Here is a 22272-nt window from a genome sequence, read left to right on the forward strand (position 1 = left end):
AAAATGTTCACCCACTAACAAGCCCACCACTTGTCCCGGTTCATTACCGAGTACCAAATCCAATATGGCCTCCCCTCTGGTTGGACACTCTACATACTGCGTTAGAAAAGCTTCCTGGACACACTGCACAAACACCGCCCCATCCAATCTACTTGATCTAAAGAGCTTCCAATCAATATTTGGGAAGTTGAAGTCGCCCATGACTACGACCCTGTGGCTTCTGCACCTTTCCAAAATCTGTTTCCCAATCTGTTTCTCCAGATCTCTGCTGCTATTGGGGGGCCTATAATAAACACCCAACAAGGTGACTGCACCTTTCCTATTTCTGACTTCAGCCCATACTACCTCCAGAGGCAGATCCCCCTCAAACTTCCTTTCTGCAGCCGTTATACCATTTCTAATTAGCAATGCCACCCCCCCTCCTTTTTTACCACCCTCCCTAATCTTACTGAAACATCTGTAACCAGGAACCTCCAACAGCCATTCCTGTCCCTCATCTATCCATGTTTCCGTGATGGCCACAACATCGTAGTCCCAGGTACCGATCCACGCCTTAAGTTCACCCACCTTATTTCTGATACTCCTTGCGTTGAAGTATACGCACTTGAGCCCATCTCTGTGTCCGCAAGTAGTCCCTGTCAGTGCTACCTTCTCCACAGCCTCCCTACAGTCTTGGGCATCCTGACACACAGCTAGCTTACTTGCTGGACTACAAGTCCGGATCTCATCCCCCTGCCAAATTAGTTTAACCCCCCCGAAGAGTGCTAGCAAACCTACCCCCCAGGATATTGGTGCCCTTCTGGTTCAGGTGCAACCCGTCCTGTTTATACAGGTCCCACCTTCCCCAGAATGCAGTCCAATTGTCCAAATATTGGAAGCCCTCCCTCCTACACCATCCTTGCAGCCACGTGTTCAACTGCACTCTCTCCCTATTCTTTGCCTCTCTGTCACGTGGACCTTGTATTAGAGAATAAGCCTGGCCAGGTAATCAAAGTTTCAGTGGGGGAGCATTTTGAGAACAGTGATTATAATTCCGTACATTTTAAGATTGTTATGGAGAAGATAAGATTGGTCCTCATGTGAAAGTGCTAAAATTGGACAAAGGCTAATGACAACAGCATTAGGTGGGAAGTGGCTAAATTAGATATGTGACAGCTGTTTGAGGGTGTATCTAATCTGACATTTGGAAGCCTTTTAAAGGCCAGTTGATAGAGTTCATGACCACCATGCTCCTGCGAGGACGAAAGGTCAGGATGGCAAGATTCGGGAAGCCTGGGCAACAAGAGATATTTAAAGTTTAATCCAAAAAGAAAGGGAAGCATATGTGAAGTTTCAGAAACTGAAATTAGACAAGGTCCTTGAGGAATATAAAGAAAACAGGAAAGAACTTAAACAAGAAATTAGGAGGGCTAAAAGGGCCCATGAAATGCTGTTAGCAATCCATGGAAAGAGCACACAAGGACATTGAAGGGGCAAATACATAAAGCATGCATTTACAAACTCCAGTTACACTTCATTTGCAATTCGTCCATTTGCAATGGAAAGAGTGAATATCCTTAAGCTTCAAATGCAGGTCAAAGACAATTTGCATTATCTCATTGGGCTTATACATCAAACATTGGCCATATTTAAAAGGCTGCTGTGCACTGAGACAAATGTTGGTGATCTGGCAGTGCCCCTCACCATAAACTCAATGGCATAGCAACAACAAAGCCATACTTCTCATAGCACATAAATGACATGGCTGACACTCCCTCACACATAAAGCCCTGCCAAAATCTATGTTGGTGATATATTGAGGAGTTTGATATACAAACAGATCTGGATATCCTTGTACACCAGTCAATGAAAGCAAACAAGCCAGTGCAACAAGCAATTAGGAAGGTAAATGGTAAAGTATATTGGCCTCTGGAAAAGGCAAGTTTTAATTTACGCTGCACTACTCCTTAATATCAGCCAATATTCCTTTGTTACCCAGTAGACCATAAGTTTTCATTTACTGCAATGCCTTTGCTGTGGCACCTTATCAAATGTCTTCTGAAAATTTATGTATAATACTTAATATTTACCATAATTCCTCTTTATCCATTGAATGTATTACTTCTTTAAAGAATTCCAACAACTTTGTCAAACATGACTTTTCTTTCACAAAACCATGTTGACGCTGCCCAATTACCTTACTTGTTTTCTAAGTGCCCTGCTATAATATCTTAAATAAGAGTTTCTAATGCTGTATCTTTCCAATGACAGAAGTACAGAGACTTCCCAGCAACCTTTTTTAGATTTCTAGCTTCTGAATGTGGTTCATTTTGTATGTTAGTAGTGTTAGTAGTTTTTTAATAAATATGTGTATTTTATGTGTATATAGTTTGCAGATTTCTGAGTTTCTTTTTCTGGATGCTAGGTTGGTGAAAAGTTTCGATCACGTGCACTAAAGTTCCCCGGTCTGATCTCTGGTTGCACAATGGATTGGTTCAGTCGCTGGCCCAGAGAGGCATTGGTGGCTGTCTCAAACTATTTCCTTTCTGGTTTTTACATCGCCTGCTCAGCCGAGGTCAAAGCCCAACTGGTAGCAACAATGGGTTTGTTTCATGACAGGGTTTATCAAACATGTGAGGATTATTTTCAAAGGTATGTTTTGATTAGTGATGATTTATTTATTGATGACTATCTCAATCTCATATATGTACAAGGTCCAAGAGACTATTTAATGTAGGTTGTGGGGTTAGGACATAACGGCATGGGTGCAAACTGATATAAATAAGATTTAAGCCTTTTATTATATTCATGAAATGTGGGTGTTGTTGGCCGTTTATTGTCCATCCCTAATTACGCTTCAGAAGGTGGTGGTGAGCTGCCTTCATAAACTGCTGGTACTTGAGGTACAGGGACACTTATTATAGGTAATAAATTGGGAATTGTTGATGTACCAAAGACCTGGGTGTCCTTTTACACTGGTTATTGGAAGTAAGAGTTCAAGTGCAGCAAGCAGTTCAGAAGATAAATGGTATATTAGCCTTTATTGAAAGAGAATGTACATACAGAAGTAAGGATGTCTCACTGCTGTCTTTTTGGACCTTAGTAAGACCACACCTTAAATATTGTATGCAGTTTTGGTCTCCTTAACTAAGAAAGGATTGACTTGCCAGTGCGGGGATGGAGCACCAAAAGATTCCTGGGATAGTAAGATTACTGCGGAAGAGAGATTGGATCAACAGGGCTTGCATTCAATGTAATTTAGAATATCTCCGTGTTTGCAACTAGGTGAGATAGGGAACTGTGAGGAGGACACAAAGCGTGATGTAAAGAATGAGTGAGTGAGTAAATGCATGACAGATGAAGTTTGATGTGAACAAATGTGTAATTATCCACTTTGATAGCAAAAACACCAAGGCAGATTATTATCTGAAAGGCAACATATTGGGAAAGGGGGAGGTGGAATGAGAGCTGGGTGTCCTTGTACACCAGTTGTTGAAAGTAAGCATGCAGATGCAACAAGTAGTGAAGAAGGCAAATGGTATACTGCCCTTCGTAGCAAGACAGGGATGCCTTGCTGCAATTGTAAAAGGCCTTGGAAAAACAACACCTGGATTATTGTGTGCAATTTTGGTCTCCTTATCTGAAGAAGGATGTTATGGCTTAGGAGGAAGTGCAGCAAAGTTTACCAGACTGATTCCTGGGATGGTGGGACTGATATATAAGGAGGGATTGAATCAGTTAGGATTATATGTGCTAGAATTCAGAAGAATAAGTGGAATCTGATAGAAACCAATAAAATTCCAACAAGACTGGATAGGGTAGATGCAGGAAAGATGTTCGTAACAATGGGGAAGTTCAGAACCATGTGCCACAGTCTGAAGAAACAAGGTAAACCATTTACGATTGAAATGAGGAGAAATTTCTTCAATCAGAGAGCAGTGAGCCAATGGAATTCAGTACCATAGAAATCAGTTAAGGCCAAAATATTATATGATTTTAAGAAGGAGTTGGATATAACACTTGGAACTAAAGGTATCAAAGGAAATGGGGAGAAATAGGAACAGGATACTGAGTTGGCTGATAAGCCATTATCATACTGAATGGTAGCGCCGAATGCCCTACTCTTGCTCCTATTTTTGATATTTCTATGTAAAAGAATATACACTACAGTTTCTCCCATTGATAGCAAAATGACCACTTATTTTAAGCAAACCGTCTTTAACCAATAGTAAACTGCAATACAATGTGAACTGCTAATCTATTAATGTGTAACTTAAGCAGCAAGAGTCAAATACAGAACTAAAAACATAAAGTATGAGAGAAACACATAAGGTCTGGCAGCATCTGTGGAGAGTGAAACAGAGTTAACATTTTGTGTCCAATTATTTTTTTAATACAATAAAAGATGTGATTTCCAATTTAAATAATTTCAACTTTACCCCTTTTGTAACATACACAGATACACAAAGAAAACAGACACACAAATATAATGAGTAGAGGGAAACAAGATAAATAGTCAGTAGTATGCAGTTCTATACCACCACTCTAAAATCTCAAAACTAGATGGCTTGGCGTTATGTTTCACTGGGATATGAAGCTTGAAATCAAGCCCCTCTATTTCTGGAGTCAACATGAATGTTAAAGATATGGTAAAAGTTCACAGAATTCCCCAATTTGTGTGATTTTAGACCCAGGGCGACAGAAAGTACTGAGCAGGCTTTAAGGATAAACAAGGGTTTTTTTATTCCAAGGATTTATTCCAAACAAATAAATTCTAGCTACAAGTGTACAATTATGAACTTCCAGCATATGACCCCACTAGTTAAAACTCTAGTTACTTTATAAAACCACCCCTTACACATACAGACAGACAGACAAAATCATGAGAGTGATGGATAGAATGAAAGATTGGGAAGGAAGTTCAATGATCTCTAGTCGACAGAGTTTATTAAAACAATCCTTTTGATTTTTTGGGTCTTGTTGCTCCTTGATCTTCTTTTGCCAGGTACTTTGCTTGTAGGAGGCACAGAGTGACAGGTACACATTTATAACATTTCTGACTTAATGGTTGTCTTAAATTATTTAGAAGGTACAAACATAGTTTAAGAGGTTTCTGAGATGTTGGATACTTCTGGACACAATTACATTAAAGAAGTAAATAAAGATTACATTACTACTGAGGGTTTATGCTGTTTTTTATATTCAACTGGTTATATTTTTGTTCAAGATATTTTCCAGCAAAAATAGATATAATTGATAAGCAATATAGGAAGAATAATGACAACAGTAAATGCATAAATTCAATTTAAAATATCTCATCAGGATCACAGATGTTTTATTACTGTTGAAATACAGTGTACATAACTGCACAATAATAAGTCCTTCACATTCATACTTTTCAGATATCGACGAAGAACACATATAACTCCCAAATCTTACCTTGCCTTTATAAACAGTTACAAATCTGTTTACACAGAGAAACATGCAAACATCAATGAACTAGCAGAACACATGCAACTGGGTAGGTATATTTCCATGGACAAATATTGGTGCCAGTTTTTGAATATTAAGATGTAAGTGTGTGAAATTAAAGCACATGGAATTGCCTTTAATATATTGACATGGTATGAAAAATGGTCAGCAACAGAAAAACACAATGTACAGGAATAAATGGGTCTTTTTCAAACAGACTGCACCTGGTGGGGTATTACAGGGATTGAAGATATTTGCTGCCAACACAAAGCTCGTTAGGATTGTGAGTGGTGAGAAGGATGTAAAGAGGCTACAAGATGATTCAAACAAATTGGGTGATTGGTAAACACATGGCAGATGCAGTACCTCCTGGACAAGTGTGATGTTATCCACCTGGATATAAAAGAAACATAGAAAAATTAGACAGGGAAATGTTGATGTAGAAAGGGCCTGGATATCCTTCTTCACCAGTCACTGAAAGCAAAAATTTAAGTGTAGCATGCAGCTCGGAAGACAAATAGTATGTTAGTCTTTCATGCGAGAGCATGTGAATACAGAAACAAGGCTGTCTTGCTCCAGTCTAAGTGGACCTTGAGAAGGCCATACCGGAAGTAGTGAATACAGTCTTAGTTTCCCTACCTATGAAAGGGTTGACTTGCCATACCTGACTGATTTCTGGGATAGCAGGATTGTTGGATAAGAGCAATTGTTTTGACTCGGCTTGTATTCACTGCAATCTGGAAGAATAGAGTTGGAGGGAGCCAGAATAACCTTGAAATGTATAAAATTCTGATAGGGCTGGATCGACTGGATTCAGGGATAATGTTTCTTCTCACTGGTTGGTCTACAACAAGGGGCTCATTGGCTCTGGATGTAGTGTACGTCATTTAGGATTGAGGAAGGAGGGATTTCTTGACTCAGAAAATGGTGAAGCTGTGGAATTCTCCACACATAAAATTGTGGAGGCCAAGTCTGAACATTCTTAAGAAAGAAATGTACATATTTCAAGACACTAAAAGTGTCAAGGGATATGGAGAAGCATGAAAGTATTTTTTTTGAGGATGTAACTCATACAATTGATAAGGGGGAATCCCTGGATGTGCTTTACTTGGACTGCGAGAATGCTTTCAATAAGGTCCAATGCAAGAGATTAGTATACAATATGAAAACGTATGAGATTGGGGATAGTGTACTGACATAGATGGAGAATTGGTTCACAAACAGGAAACAAAGAGTCAGTAGAAATGGGTCATTGCTTGAACCTCAGCTATTCACAATATATATGAATGACTTAGATGAGTGAATTAAATGCAGTATCTCAGTTTGCAGCGAGGTGAGAAGGTGGACTGTGAGGAGGATGCAGAAATGCTTCAGTGTGATTTGAACAAATTGAATGAGTGGGCAAAAACGTGACAGATGAAGTATTGACTTTGGTAGCAAGAACAGGAGGACAGATTACTTTCCGAATGGTAATTTAGAACATAGAACAGGCCCTTTGGCCCTCGATGTTGCACTGACCTGTGAACTATTCTTAGCTCGTCTGCCTACACTATCACATCATCATCCATGTGCTTACCTAAGGATTGTTTAAATCTCTCTAATGTGGCTGAGTTGACTCCATTAGCAGGTAGGGCATTCCACGCCCTTACCATTCTCTGCGTAAAGAACCTGCCTCTGACATCTGTCTTAAATCTATCACCCCTCAATTTGTAGTTATGCCCTCTCGTACAAGCTGACATCATCATCCTAGGAAAAAAGTCTTTCACTGTCTACCCTATCTAATCCTCTGACATTTCTATCAAATTCCCCTTAGCCTTCTTCTTTCCAATGAGAACAGACTCAAGTCTCCCAGCCTTTCCCCATAAGATCTTCCCTCCAGACCAGGCAACATCCTGGTAAATCTCCTCTGCACCTTTTCCAATACTTCCACATCCTTCCTGTAATGGGGCGACCAGAACTGTACACAATATTCCCAAGTGTGGCCGCACCAGCGTTTTGTATAGTTGCAGCATGATATTGTGGTTTCAGAACTCAATCCCTCTACCAGTGAAACCTAACACACCATATGCCTCCTTAACAGCACTATCCACTTGGGTGGCAAACTTCAGGGATCTATGCACATGGACTCCAAGATCCCTCTGCACATCCACACTACCAAGAATCTTTCCGTTGACCCAGTACTCTGCATTCCTGTTATTCTTCCCAAAGTGCATCACCTCACATTTAGCTGCATTGAATGCCATTTGCCACATCTCAGCCCAATTCTACAGTTTATCCAAGTCCCCCTGCAACCTGTAACATTCTTCCAAACTGTCCACTACTCCACCAACTTTAGTGTCGTCTGAAAATTTACTAATGCATCCACCTATGCCTGCGTCTAAGTCATTTATAAAAAAAGGCAAACAGCAGTGGTCCCAAAACAGATCCTTGTGACACACCACTAGTAACTGGACTCCAGGCTGAACATTTTCCATCAATCACCACTCGTTGCCTTTTTTCAGAAAGCCTGTTTCTAATCCAAACTGCTAAATCACCCTCAATTCCATGCCTCTGCATTTTCTCCATCAGCCTACCATGTGGAACCTTATCAAAGGCTTTACTGAAGTCCATGTATACCACATCAACTGCCCTACCCTCATCTACATGCTTGGTCACCTTCTCAAAAAACTCAGTGAGGTTTGTGAGACACACCCTTGACGAAACCATGTTGACTATCTGAAATCAAATTGTTGCTTATTGGGGAAGAGGGAGATGCAATGAGATCTGGGTGTCCTTGTACACCAGTTCCTGAAAGTAAGCATAAAAGTATAGCTAGTGGTAAAGAGGCAAATGGTATGTTGGCCTTTATAATATTACGACATAGAACACAGACAGTCGAACCAAGCTTTTTACCTCTGTATTTGCAACACAATAAAAATACAGCCATCAAAGACCCTCAAAATTGGCCTAAGTAGTTCTTAACCAGACTTTTGAAAAACCAGTCCCAGACTCTGCAAACAATCAATTCTTGACACAGATTTGCAAGGCTGAGCAATTTCTTAATAATTTTGGGAGAGCAAAAATTAAACAACAAAGTAATCTAGTTGGTCTGTGTTATAAATCCAAATACCTTTATTTTCAGCCCTATTCACAAAAAAGACTGACTGATATGTAAATGACATGTGGAAGTGCAGGTGAAACTTTGATGGATGTGGAAGGCTCCTTTGGGGCCTTGGATGGAGGTGAAGGGGGAGGTGTGGGTACAGGCTTTGCAATTCCTGCGGTGGCAGAGGAATGTGCCAGGAGGCGAGGATGGATTGGTAGGGGGCATGGACCTGATGAGGAAGCCGTGGAGGGATTGGTCTTTACAGAAAGCAGATGGGGTGAGGAGAGAAAAATATCTCTGGTGATGGGGTTCTCTCCCTTACCACCGACGTCTGCAGAAAAACACCTCATCTTCCACCTCTGGACCCTCCAACCCAACGGCATCAATGTGGATTTCACCAGTTTCCTCATTTCCCCTTCCCCCACCTTATCCCAGTTCCAACCTTCCAACATGGCACTGCCCTCATGACGTGTCCTACCTATCCATCTTCCTTCCCACCTATCCTTTCCACCCTCCTCTCTGACCTATCACCATCACCCCCCCACATCCATCTACCTATTGCACTCTCAGCTTACCTTGCCCCCCAGCCCCCTCCCCATTTGTCTCCTCACATCCTCAGCTCACATCCCCATTCCTGAGCTTTTGCCTGAAACGGCGATTCTCCTGCTCCTCGAATGGCACCACATTTTCGGTTAATCTATGGGCCTTATTGCTGCAGAGGGCTGTGGATACCAAGTTGTTGAGTGTAATTAAGACAGAGTTGGATAGGTTCTTGATTATAAGAAGATCAAGAGTTTCAGGGAAAAGGCAGGAGAGTGGGATTGAGAAACGTATCAGCCATAATCAAATGGTGGACCAGACATGATTCGCTGAATCGCCTAATTCTACTCCTGTATCTTATAGTTCTAAATGTTCCCAACAATTGGGAACTCCAGAATCAGGGAACACAATCTGAGGAAACAGGGTAGGCCATTTAGACTGAGACAAGGAGAAATTTCTTCACCCAGAGCAAGGTCAGCCTGTGAAATTCTCCAACAGAGAAAGTGATTGAACTAAATCATTTTTTTTTAAAAAGAGATAGATATAGTTCTTGGCTCTGAAAGGGTCAAAGGCTCTGAAAGACAGGAAGAGGGCACTGTGTTTGATGATCAGCCATGATCATATTGAATAGTGGAGCAGGTTCCAAGAGCCAAGTGGCCAAATACTGTTCCTAGACTCTTTGCTTCTGTTACTAAGGTGTAAAATCTCTTTGTTCCATACATTCCATTTGTCACCTTATTGCCCAATCACGAAACCTGATTTTTTTAAAAATGTACAGGATGTGTACATTGCTGACTAGGCCAGCACTTATTCCTCATCTCTGTTTATCACTAAACTAAGTGGCTTGCTTGAACCATTTTGGGAGGCATTTAAGACCATATTGCTGTGGGTCTGAAGTCACACATAGGCCAGACCAGGTAAAGATAGCTGATTTCCTTCCCTGAAGGACATTAGTGAACTTGGTGGCTTTTACAATAATTAACAATGGTTATGTGGACCACAATAGACTAGATTTTAATTATAGATTTTCATTTATTCAAGTTTCACCATTTTCCATGTGGAATTTGAACCCATTGGCCTGGGTTTCTGGCTAGTCTCCAGTGACAATATCATAACACTACCACCCCTTCCCTCTTTGCAAATGCTTTTTGTCCTTTTCACAGCTAGCATTCCCACTTGGCATTGTATCATCAACTATTTTATTATGTCTCTTTTCAAGGCACAAATTGAGTTTAACAGTTACCCAATAGCCCACTGGAAAGCCGCTAAATACCCCAGAGGATAAACACAGCCATCTTCACCTCGAAAGGTGAAGAATAGAGCCATAGGGTCATACAGCACCGATGTAGGACTCACCATGTCAATGCAAACCAATAAACACCAAACGGCACGAATCCCATTTACTTGCACCCGGTTCATAGCCTACAATGCCCTAGTATTATAAGTACTCATCCAGATGCTTCTTCCTCCACTCCCCCCTCAGTCGACAAGTGTGGCGCTGGAAAAGTACAGCAGATCAGGCAGCATCAGAGGAGCAGGAGAGTCAACATTTCAGGCATAAGCCCTTCATCAGGAATAATTGTGCAACTTGTTTCAGTAAGTGTATGGTGAAAATTATCCGGAGTGAGGTAGCTAGGTTGACTACTCGATTTTAAAATAGACAGAAATTTATTCACAAAATTACACAATGAAACAAAGGACAGGATAAAGAACCCCTACAGAACTGAGTTTGTCCAAACTAGACTTAATTATGCTGTTCTGAATATACACAATAGTCCCAATAAGCAAGCACCCTTAAAAACCAGTACAAGTGGAACACATGCTTACAGGTTGAAGTTAGAAGGAGAGAGAGAGTTTCTACGCAGCTCACTGTTGAACTCCCAAACAGTTCTGGACTGAACTAAACTGCTAAGCCAGAGAGCTGACCACTCCCCTTTCATTATACTGACCACTTCTAAAACATGACCACTTTGGCCTGAAGTCTCATCTGTTTACATATAAACAAAAAGGCCTCTCAATACCCTTTAATCTCTGTACCAAACCAGTCTAATCAGATCCGACAGCGGTTTATTACCCCTCTGATAAAAACCAAGGACATAGTAACCTTGAGAAAAGGAACGGCTTTGAGGGAAAAAGAAGAAACCAGATGTGTGACACAGGAAAGATGCAGCTAGTACAACCACTTAGTTTTAAACAAAACAGAATTTATTTATAGGATTACTGAATGGAACACAACCAAAAGAAAACTGAATACAGAATAACAATCTATCCAAAAACCCAACAGATTATCCCAATTTAATGATGCTGTTCCAAATATTTGCAACAATATCCATTTACACCCCTTGTGCGCAAAAGGTAAATTCAAACACAGGTTCTTACAGGAGAATGTCAGAGAGAGGGAGGATCAGCATAGACCTGCTTCTTTGGGTCCAGCAGCTTCACAACTAACTGCTTGGCAAAGCCAACCCAAACCAGAGAAAAGCTGAGTTGGGAGAACTGGCCACTTCCCTTTCATTGTACAAGTTTTTTTTTAATTTGAAAGCATTCTCAAGTAGTTTAATCCAGACATTTTGGAATTGTTGCTTTTATGACTCTCATAAAAATAAACTAACGACAGTATAATCTTGTGAAAGGAGTAGCATCATCACACATACCTCCTTGTACTAAAATGAACCATCAATATCCAAAGATTTCTTCATTCTAAAAATCCTTAATTTTAAATTGTTAATACACTACAACACATATATACATTAAATTGACTATAAACATGTAAACATGTATGACTACATTCTGTTTCAATCAACTTGGCGCAAGTCTGAACTGCAGATGCTGAGAGATTAGAGTCAAGAGTGTGGTGCTGGAAAAGCACAGCAGGTCAGGCAGCATCCTAGGAGCAAGAAAATCGATGTTTCGGGCAAAAGCTCTTCCTCTCGACACTAAATTCTGTTTCAGTCTGTTTTCCCCCTGCCACCGAACACTTCAGTTTCTCATTCAAGTCTTGATAATGCATCGAAAAGTCACATTTTCTTCTCCTGCCAATGAACAATTAAATGGCTGTAAGAACAATCTCCATTTAAACAGTCTGGAATTTTGGTCCTTAAATTTCTCCACATTATTATTGTATGGGATTGTCTCAGATACATTATTGGTAACATAAATATTGAAATGTTGTAACACCAACACCAAGCTCAAAGTCACCTTCTCAACTGTGGAATATTTCTGCTGATGAATGTTCAGTTTCCTGGAGGACAACTCTATAGGTCTTTCTACCTTCTTGTCATCTTCCTGTAAGAGTACAGCACCAACACCACATCATTCAAATCGACAGCTCCCTTGAATGTCTTTGCATAATTAGGTGTGGGTAATATGGGGGCAGTGGTTAACGCAGCTTTTAGGTTGTGAAATGCCTTCTGACAGTCCGCTGTCCACTGAAACCTCTTGCCTCTCTTTGGCAATTCAGTGAGTGGAGCAGCCACTCTGCTAAATTTTGGTACAAATGTTCAATAAAACCCACTCGATCTCAGGAACTGTAGTACTGCTGTTTTTGTCAATGGTACAGGAAACCCCCCAGTGACCTTTCTTTTTGCACTTTGTGGGTCAATTTGTTCATGATCAAAACCATGGCCCAGGAAGGTGACTGGGCTTTGGAAAATTCACTTTTACCCAGGTTCACCATCAAGCCTGCCTCCCAAAGTTGATCAAACAATTCCGATAAATGATGTATCTGTTCCTTCCATGTATGACTAAAAATCACCAGGGCATCAATATAAATTACACAATTGGGAAATCCAGAAATGACCTTATTGGTTAGTCTCTGAAATATGGCTAGAGTGTTTTTCATACCAAATGGCATGATTTTAAACTGATAGTCCCTTTGGCATTATGAAAGCCGAAAATGTCTTCGCTCTTTCTGACAAAGGTACCTGCCAATATCCTCTGAACAAGTCCAACTTAGAAATATAAGTTGTTTGTCCCACCTTTTCAACACAGTCTTTGTAATTGCATTGACTCTGTGATGGTGCACACATAACCATCGGGTACCATTTGGTTTTGGCACCATTACTATAGGTGAGCTCTAGTCACTGCAAGGTTGCTTTTAATGGTTCACCTATCACTGGAATAACACTAACACCTTATCCTTGATAGCAAAATTGCGAGTTTTTGATTTCTTATCCTGTTTCATTTTATGCTGTGATATTTTTAAATGCTGTCTAGCCAATTCCCCTGCTCTATTTAATCGTTCCCTAAAATTTGACACATTGTCCAAATATGTGTTCTCTGAATTATGACTTAACAATTTATCCTTAATCAATTTTACCAATCCTCTCACTTCGTGACTAAAAACTAATTCAAATGGACTGAATTTGGTCGATTCATTTGGTGCATCTCTGATCACAACAAGTACAAACAGAATTCCCTTGTCCCACTCATCTGGATAGTGTTGAGTATAAGCCCTCAACATGGTCTTTAATGTCTGATGCCACCTTTCTAGCACTCCCTGTGATATTGGATGGTATGCAGTAGATTTGAATTGTTTTATTCCTAAGCTGTCTCTAACTTCCTCGAACAATTTTGATTTGAAGTTTAACCCTTGATCTGATTGGATCTCTGTGGGTAGTCCATATCTGATGAAAAATTTGAGTAACTTCTCTGCAATCTTTTGAGTAATGGAAAGCCTCTGGAAATTGAGTGGACACATGCATTATTGTTCATAAGTACTGATTCCCACTTTTTAGGTAGGGGTCCGATGCAATCAATTAGGACTCTTGTAAAAGGTTCCTCAAATGCAGGAATAGGTATTAAAGGTACGGGTTTTATCACTGCCTGTCGTTTTCCAATTACCTGACACGTATGATATGTTTGGCAAAATTCAACTACATCCCTGTGCAGCCCAAGCCAGTAAAAATGTTTTAGTATTTTAACTTAGACTTTTCTTATCCCTAAATGACCCCCTACTGGTAGTTCATGCACCACTCGCAACATCTCCTTTCTATAGCCCACTGGCAATATGGCTTGATGAACATATTCATCTGCCTGAATATATGATAGTCTCCATTTCCTCATTAAGACATCATTTCTAAGATAATAACAGGCATACATAAAAAAAGAGGTTGCAGGATCATTTAATTCCAAAGAGGAAGATAGATCCTACAAGGAGGCAGAGGAGGCTGTGGCTGACAAGGGAAGTTAAGCACTGTATTAAGATAAGGGAGAAGAAGTATAACAAAGCAAAGATGAGTGGGAAGCCGGAAGAACAACCGAGGATAACTAAAAAGGCAATATGTGGAGTAAAAAAATGAGGTACGAAGGCAAACTGGCCAAAAATATAAAGGAAGATAGTGAAAGCTTTTTTAGGTATGAGAAAAGAAAAACAGTGATTAAGACGAAAATTGGGCCCTTGAAGACAGAAATGGGTAAATTTATTATGAGGAATAAAGAAATGGCAGAGGAGTTGAATAGGTACTTTGGATCTGTCTTCACTGGGGAAGACACAAGCAATCTTCCAGATGTAATAGTGGCTGAAGGACCGAGGATAAAGGGTGAGCTGAAGGGAATTTATATTAGGCAGGAAATGGTGTTGGATAGACTGTTAGGTCTGAAGCCTGGGACCTGATGGTCTGCATCCCAGGGTACTAAAATAGGTGGCTCTAGAGATTGTGGACGGATTGGTAATCATTTTTCAATGTTTTATAGATTCAGGATCAGTTCCTGCAGTTTGGAGGGTGGCTAATGTTGTCCCACTTTTCAAGAAAGGAGGGAGAGAGGAAACAGGGAATTATAGACTGGTTAGCCTGATGTCAGTGATGTGAAAGATGCTGGAGTCAGTTATAAAAGATGAAATTATGATTCATTTGGATAGCAGGAACAGGATAGGTCAGAATCAGCATGGATTTACAAATGAGAAATCATGCTTGACTAATCTTCTGGAATTGTTTGAGGATGCAACTATGAAGATGGACAAGGGAGAGCGAGTGGATGTGGTGTACCTGGACTTTCTGAAAACCTTTGATAAAGTCCTACATAGGAGATTAGTGGGCAAAATTAGGGCACATGATATTGGGGGCAAAATACTGACTTGGATTGAAAATTGGCTGGCTAACAGGAAGCAAAGAGTAGTGATAAATAGGTCCCTTTCGGAATGGCAAACAGTGACAAGTGGGGTACCACAAGGTTTGGTGCTGGGACTGCAGCCATTTACAATATACATTAATGATTTGTATGAAGATATTAAAAGTAATATTAGCAAATTTGCTGATGACACAAAGCTGGGTGGCAGGGTGAAATGTGAGGAGAATGTTATGAGAATACACAGTGATTTGGACAGGCTAGGTGAATGGACTGATGCATGGCAGATGCAGTTTAATGTGGATAAATGTGTGGTTTTCCACTTTGGTGGCAAGAACAGGAAGACAGATTACTATCTAAATGGAGTCAAGTTAGGTCAAGGAGAAGTACAATGTGATCTAGGTGTTCTTGTACATCAGTCAATGAAAGCAAGCATTCAGATACAGCAGGCAGTGAAAAAAGCCAATGACATGCAGGCCTTCATAACAAGAGGAATTGAGTATAGGAGCAAAGCGGTCCTTCTGCAGCTGTACAGGGCCCTGGTGAGACCATACCTGGAGTACTGTGTGCAGGTTTGGTCTCCAAATTTGAAAAGGACATTCTGGCTATTGAGGGAGTATAGCTTGGGTTCACGAGGTCAATTCCCGGAATGGTGGGACTATCATATGTTGAAAGATTGGAGTGACTGGGCTTGTATACGCTTGAGTTTAGAAGGATGAGAGGGGTGGGGGATCCAAGATGGCGGCGACCCAGCAAGCCTGAGTCTACAGTGCTCCTCCCAAGACTTGGGCAAAGTGGGCCACCCACCCCCACTACACTCACCAAATCATTTAAAATAGCTGTTTAATTTAATTAGTTGCTTAGTATTAAATTTAAACAATCTAATCTTTAGTAAAAATGATTAAAGGGAAGGGAGCCCGCAGCTCTCACCAAGCCTCCCCCACCCTCTCCAGCTGCAGCAGAGGTATCCGCAGCCGCCCCGGGGGACTTACCTACAGTGTCAAGCCTCGTGGAAATCATCTCTAAACTGGATGCAAAGATCGACGCTTTCATTGAAGAATCCCAAAGTCGATGGGACTCACTCTCAGCCGCGCTGCAAAAGCACGACCGAGACATTAAAGAAATCGAGTGCCAAGTCGGAGGGGCGGAGCTAAAGGCCACGACCTCCGAAACTACAGCGCAGTCAGCCGTGGATCAGGTCCGGACTCTCGAACAGCGAGTCCGGACCTTAGAGAATCATATTGATGACCTCGATAATTGAAGTCGTCGAAAAAATATTCGTTTGCTGGGCCTTCCCGAACGGGAAGAGGAAGGCCAGCTTACAGCGTTTCTCGAGCAGTGGCTGCCACAGCTTTTAAATTTGGAAGCTGGATCAGGCCAGGTAAGGGTAGAATGGGCCTACCGGGTCGCAATACGCGGGCCCGGCTCGAACCAGCACCCACGCCCGGTCCTGTTTCGGCTGCACAGCTATAGGGAGAGGCAGATACTCCTGGAAGCCTCTAGAAATCTTGGAAAAGATTCCCAAGCCATGATCTATAAAGGATCAAAGATCATGTTATTCCAGGACTTTTCCCCAGCTCTGGTCCGAAAGAGGAAGGCATTCGATGAGGCGAAGAAGTGTTTAAGGGACTTAAATATTCAATACTCCTTACGCTACCCAGCGACGCTACACTTTAACCATGAAGGATCTGTGTATAACTTCGGATCACCAGAAAAGGCTAAGGAATTCTTGGACTCTCTTAGATAAACTGTAAGAGACAATGGATGTTGGTTTGCCTTTCCCCCACTCCGGTTTATATCCCCCCACTTTTTTCGTTTTTCTTAACTTACTGTTTAATATTATCATGGGGGGTGGGGAGAGGGATTTATTTATTTGTTCTCTATTGAACGATTTTCTCCCCCCCTTGGGTTTGTTTTTTTTATTATTCTATGTATGTATGTATGTATATATATGTGTGAGTATGTATATATATGTGTGTATGTATATATATATGTGTGTATATGTATATATATAAGCCGGGGGATTTAGTTAATGTTGGTGGGGGGAGGTGGTTACCTTATTCTATTTTACCTCTGTCTCTAGGAGCGAGGTTGTTTTCCCTTGCTATTTTGTATTATTATATTTAATTATTATTTGTTGAGGTTGTAATTTTATAGTTATATATGTTTATACATGGTATTAACATTACCAAATATATCCAGGTGTGGGGGTAGAGTGCTCACTGTTAACTCTAGCTTTGTATTATATCTGGATTCTCCTCATCCTATTGAGGAGCACCTGGGTCAAGGGTGGGGCATTGGTTGGGAGAGGATACCATGGACCTTTGGAAAGGAAGTGACACCCCCTGGGAACAAGGGGGAAAATCTCCATTTAAATACGTTCTTTTTTTTATTATTTAGAAATAGTTTTTTTATTATACTGTTGTGAGTGTATTAGAGAGCCTTTACTTTTGTGAATTTTATATGCTCTATGCTCGGGATGTTCTGGATAGGGTTTCCCCTCCCGAGGGGTCTCAGATTTGCCCAGATAATTATGGTTGATCAGTCAGTTAAGTGGTGCACTTGGAATGTCAAGGGGAGTAATTCACCAGTCAAAAGGAAGAAAATATTATCAAATCTTAAGAAAGAAAGAGTTGATATAGCTCTCCTACAGGAGACACACCTGTCGGATAAAGAACACTTGAAATTATGACAGGGTGGATTTGATCAGGCCTTTGTTTCTTCTTTTAGCTCAAAAAGTAGGGGAGTTGTTATTCTTGTTCGGAAGAATTTCCCTTTCAAAATCCTAAATCAGATAAAAGACGAATCTGACGATATATTCTGATTAAAGCCCTTATAAATGGAGAGGAATATGGGATTTTAAATTTGTACTGCCCCCCTCGGTACACCCCTTTAAATTTATAACAGAAGCCTTCTCAAAATTGATGGCTCTTGGTGCCCGTCATACAATTATAGGGGGAGACTGTAATTGTATTATGGATCCGGAAATAGATAGGATTCCCAAGAATACTGGAGGAGTATCTCCCAGATCTAGACAATTGGTGGATCTGAACAAAGAATTAGGATTAGTAGATGTATGGAGATGTCTTCATCCACAGGGCATAGACTTTTCTTTTTACTCCAATCCACATAAATGCCATACCAGAATTGATATGTTTTTTGCGCCCCCTCGATTTTTTAAAATTCCATATCATCCTGTAAAATAGGTAGTATAACAATTTCCGACCACGCTGCTATATATATGGAAACCAAGGCGAGGAACAATGGGACATCCCCACGGCATTGGCGTATGGACCCCTTCATAATGAAAGACAGTAAATTTGTTAAGTACTTTTCTCAAGAATTTAAAACTTTTTTAGAAATTAATTTAGGTATGGCTTGCAACCCATCAATGATGTGGGAGACCATCAAAGCTTACACGCGAGGTTTGATCATCTCCTACTCAGCGACCTAGAAAAACTTAAAGGGAGAACAACAGCATCTGCTCGAAGCTCGTTTAAAAGCAGCTGAAACAGCATACGCTGATAGACCTTCTATTATTAAATTGCAAAGGATTACGGCTCTTAGGACAGCTCGAAACACTACGCTTACCCAAATGGCTAAGAGGGAAATATTATTTGCAAAACAAAGGTTATATGAATTTGGCGACAAACCGGGTGGATACTTAGCATTTCTTGCAAAGAAAAAAAAGACCCCTCAGACTATCACGTCTATCAAGGAAAGTACGGGTATTTTGACTCATGATCATAAAAAGATTAATGCAATCTTAAGAAAATTTTATTCTGAGTTATATAAATCGCAGGATTGTGAAGACAGGACTAGGAGGATGCAATCATTTTTTAAAAATTTGACCTTTCCAGGCCTAACTCCGGAACAGGTATCGGTCTTAAATGCTCCCTTAACAGTCCAAGAAATACTTGACGCAATCAGGCAACTTCAGAGCGGTAAGGCACCGGGCCCAGATGGTTTTCAAGCTGAATTCTATAAAGAATTTACAGAAATATTGGCTGGTCCTCTTCTGGACATGTATAACTACGCATATAGTCAGGGCTGTCTCCTGCCTTCGCTGAATGAGGCAAATATCTCTCTTATCCTTAAAAAAGGAAAGGATCCAGAAGATTGTACGTCATTCGGACCAATATCCTTGCTAAATGTAGATTTTAAAATCCTTTCTAAAACGTTAGCACTGAGACTAGAAAGGGTACTGCCACATATTATAAAGGAGGATCAGACGGGGTTTATTAAGAGCCGTAGATCATCCAATAATATTAGAAGGGTTTTGAATATGATTCAAGCCTGTCATCAGGGAAAGATACCAGGAGTAGTAGTTTCATTAGATGTGGAAAAAGCATTTGATAGGGTTGAATGGTCATATTTGTTTTACACATTGGAAAGGTTTGGCATTGGAAAAGTGTTTACCAAATGGGTCTCAACATTGTATAGTGATCCCAAAGCAGTTGTGGTTTCCAATAGATTAGGTTCGGATAGCTTCAGTGTGGGTAGGGGCTGCCATCAGGGATGTCCTCTCTTGCCATTGTTATTTGTGCTAATAATTGAACCACTAGCAGAAGCTATACAGGCTGATCCTAATATAACGGCCCCGAGGATTGGTACAGGTAAACATAAAATTACCCTTTGTGCAGATGATGTTCTTCTATTCCTCAGTAATCCTCTGATGTCCGTACCTCGCTTAATCCAAGTTATTAATACATTTAGCACATTCTCAGGATATAAAATTAATTTCTCAAAATCGGAGGCAATGCCAATGGGTGGCCTTGCTATGATACCCCACTTAGTGGACGGATCCCATTTTCCCTTTCGTTGGTCCCTGGAGGGTTTCTTATATTTAGGCATTTTTATTACCCCAGTATTTGGTCAGTTATACAAGGCTAACTTTGTGCATTTACTGGAAAGGATAAGGCAGGACCTCCAGCAATGGGGAGACCTTCCAATTTCCTGGCTGGGTAGAATAGCACTAATTAAAATGAATGTCCTGCCCCGTCTCCTATACCCTATGAGAATGCTTCCGGTGATGCTGCAGAGGCTGGCACTACGTAAATTATATGGCTGGTTGGGTTCCTTTATCTGGAATCATAGACAGCCCCTCATTAAGCTGAAGAAGCTACAGCTTCCACAGGCAAGGGGAGGATTGGACTTCCCAGATTTTAGGAAATATCAGTTAAGTTCCTTATTAAGTTACATAGATGATTGGTCTTGTTTGATCTGCAATCAATCTGGCTGGACATCAAGGCTTCTCAAGTGAAATGCCCACTTATTAACCTTTTATTTTCAGACAAGAGGAAAATCATTACAGATCACTGTAAAAACCCTATAATACTAAATACAATTAATGCTTGGAATATAATGCGGCAAAATGAGGGCAACTCACATAAAACATCCCCCTATTGGAGCATGGGGATTCCAACCGGGGTTTACAGACGCCACTTTTAAACTCTGGAGATCCAGGGGTATCTCATGTCTAGGGGACCTATTTAAAGATGGGGTCCTGATGTCTTTTGAACAGCTGCGTCAGAAATTCAGATTACCTAATGGAGACCTCTTTCGATACTTCCAAATTTGAGACTATATACAGAAGAAGACTATGTTATTAGATAGTCTTTATAAATCAGATTGAGAATGTAGAGTACTACAACCAATGGGGGTATCTTCCGTCAGTACGATTTATCATTTACTACATGATGAAGTATCAGGAGATATGGACAATCTGCTTGAAACATGGGATCAGGAATTGGGACTAGAAATCTCTATAGAAACGTGGAAAGACATTTGGGAAAACGCCAGAAGAATCACCATCTGTAACAGAACTCAGGCTATCCAGCTGAAGATACTTCATAGGGCCCATATAGCACCGGATCGATTGGCAAAATTTAAGGCAGGAGCATCTCCAATGTGTCCCAAATGTAAAATGGAGGTGGGTGCTCTTGTACATTGTCTATGCACCTGTCATAAGATCCGTAGATACTGGACTAAAGTAGCAAGTGCCCTGACAGAAATTTTAGGAACGGAAATTAAAGTGGACCCTGTATCTCTCCTTTTGGGCTTTTCGAACTTATCCTCCCTGGATATGCATTGAAAGAGACTATTTTCTATTCTCTCTGTCTGTGCAAGGAAACATATTTTGGTAAACTGGGTGGCTGAGGTCCCCCTGGACTTTCAAATTGGCACAGATTAATTATGGAATGTATTCCTCTTGACTTCCTTACAAATATGGTGCATCGAAAGACCGAATTATTTTATAAAATATGGCAGCCCTTCTTGAATTATATGAATACAGATATTTCGGCTATCCTAACAAGGGCTTTTATTTAATTGAGATTACGAATCTGGCTGGTCCGGGGCCCCTTGGGAGAGGAATCCCGCACGAATACGGGTTTTGTTCCATTTGATGTTAACACATTCCGAGCGTGTATCTCACTACCCAATTTCTATGTTATCCACTGTTTTTTTTTCTCTTTCTCTTATTTGAATAATGTAGGAGACTTAAATATACACTCTGGTTAGTTGTAGGTTAGATTAGTAGTTAGTTGAGTTTTGTTTATTTTTCTCGGTATTTTTCTTTTGTTAAATTTCGGTTATTATATATTTAAGATTTAATTGTATATCAATGTTTGTACTTGAGAGTTTTGTTTATTTTTGTAAACTTGTAAAAATGTTAAATTTCTAATAAAAATATCTATATAAAAAAGAAGGATGAGAGGGGATCTGAGACATATAAGATCATTAAAGGACTGGACACTCTGGAGGCAGGAAGTATGTTTCTGCTAATTGGTGAGTCAAGAACCAGAGGACACAGTTTAAAAATAAGGGGTAGGCCATTGAGAACAGAGTTGAGGAGAAACTTCTTCACCTAGAGTGTGATGGATATATGGAATGCTCTCACCCAGAAGGCAGTAGAGCCAAGTCTCTGGATATTTTCAAGAAAGAGATGGATAGAGCTCTTAGAGATAGTTGAATCAAGAGTTATGGGGATAAGGCAGGAACAGGATACTGATTGTGGATGATCAGCCAAAATCATAATGAATGGTGGTGCTGGCTCGAAGGACCGAATGGCCTACTCCTGCACCTATTGTCGATAACATTGAGGGATACACCTGGATTTGTTTTTCTTT

The 22272-nt window shown here is 40.5% G+C and overlaps 1 protein-coding gene across 1 annotated transcript in view; it reads left to right on the plus strand.

Moving 5' to 3' along the window:
* LOC140453953 (dynein axonemal heavy chain 8-like) overlaps nt 1–22272 on the plus strand; it is a 1210036-nt gene that overhangs the window by 1031505 nt on the left and 156259 nt on the right. Inside the window, exons 67-68 of the mRNA XM_072548830.1 lie at nt 2405–2631; nt 5382–5500. Of these exons, the coding sequence (XP_072404931.1) occupies nt 2405–2631; nt 5382–5500 (346 nt within the window). The remainder of the gene's footprint in view (nt 1–2404; nt 2632–5381; nt 5501–22272) is intronic.

The sequence above is a fragment of the Chiloscyllium punctatum genome, chromosome 3, assembly GCF_047496795.1.
Source record: "Chiloscyllium punctatum isolate Juve2018m chromosome 3, sChiPun1.3, whole genome shotgun sequence".
Classification (NCBI taxonomy): domain Eukaryota; kingdom Metazoa; phylum Chordata; class Chondrichthyes; order Orectolobiformes; family Hemiscylliidae; genus Chiloscyllium; species Chiloscyllium punctatum.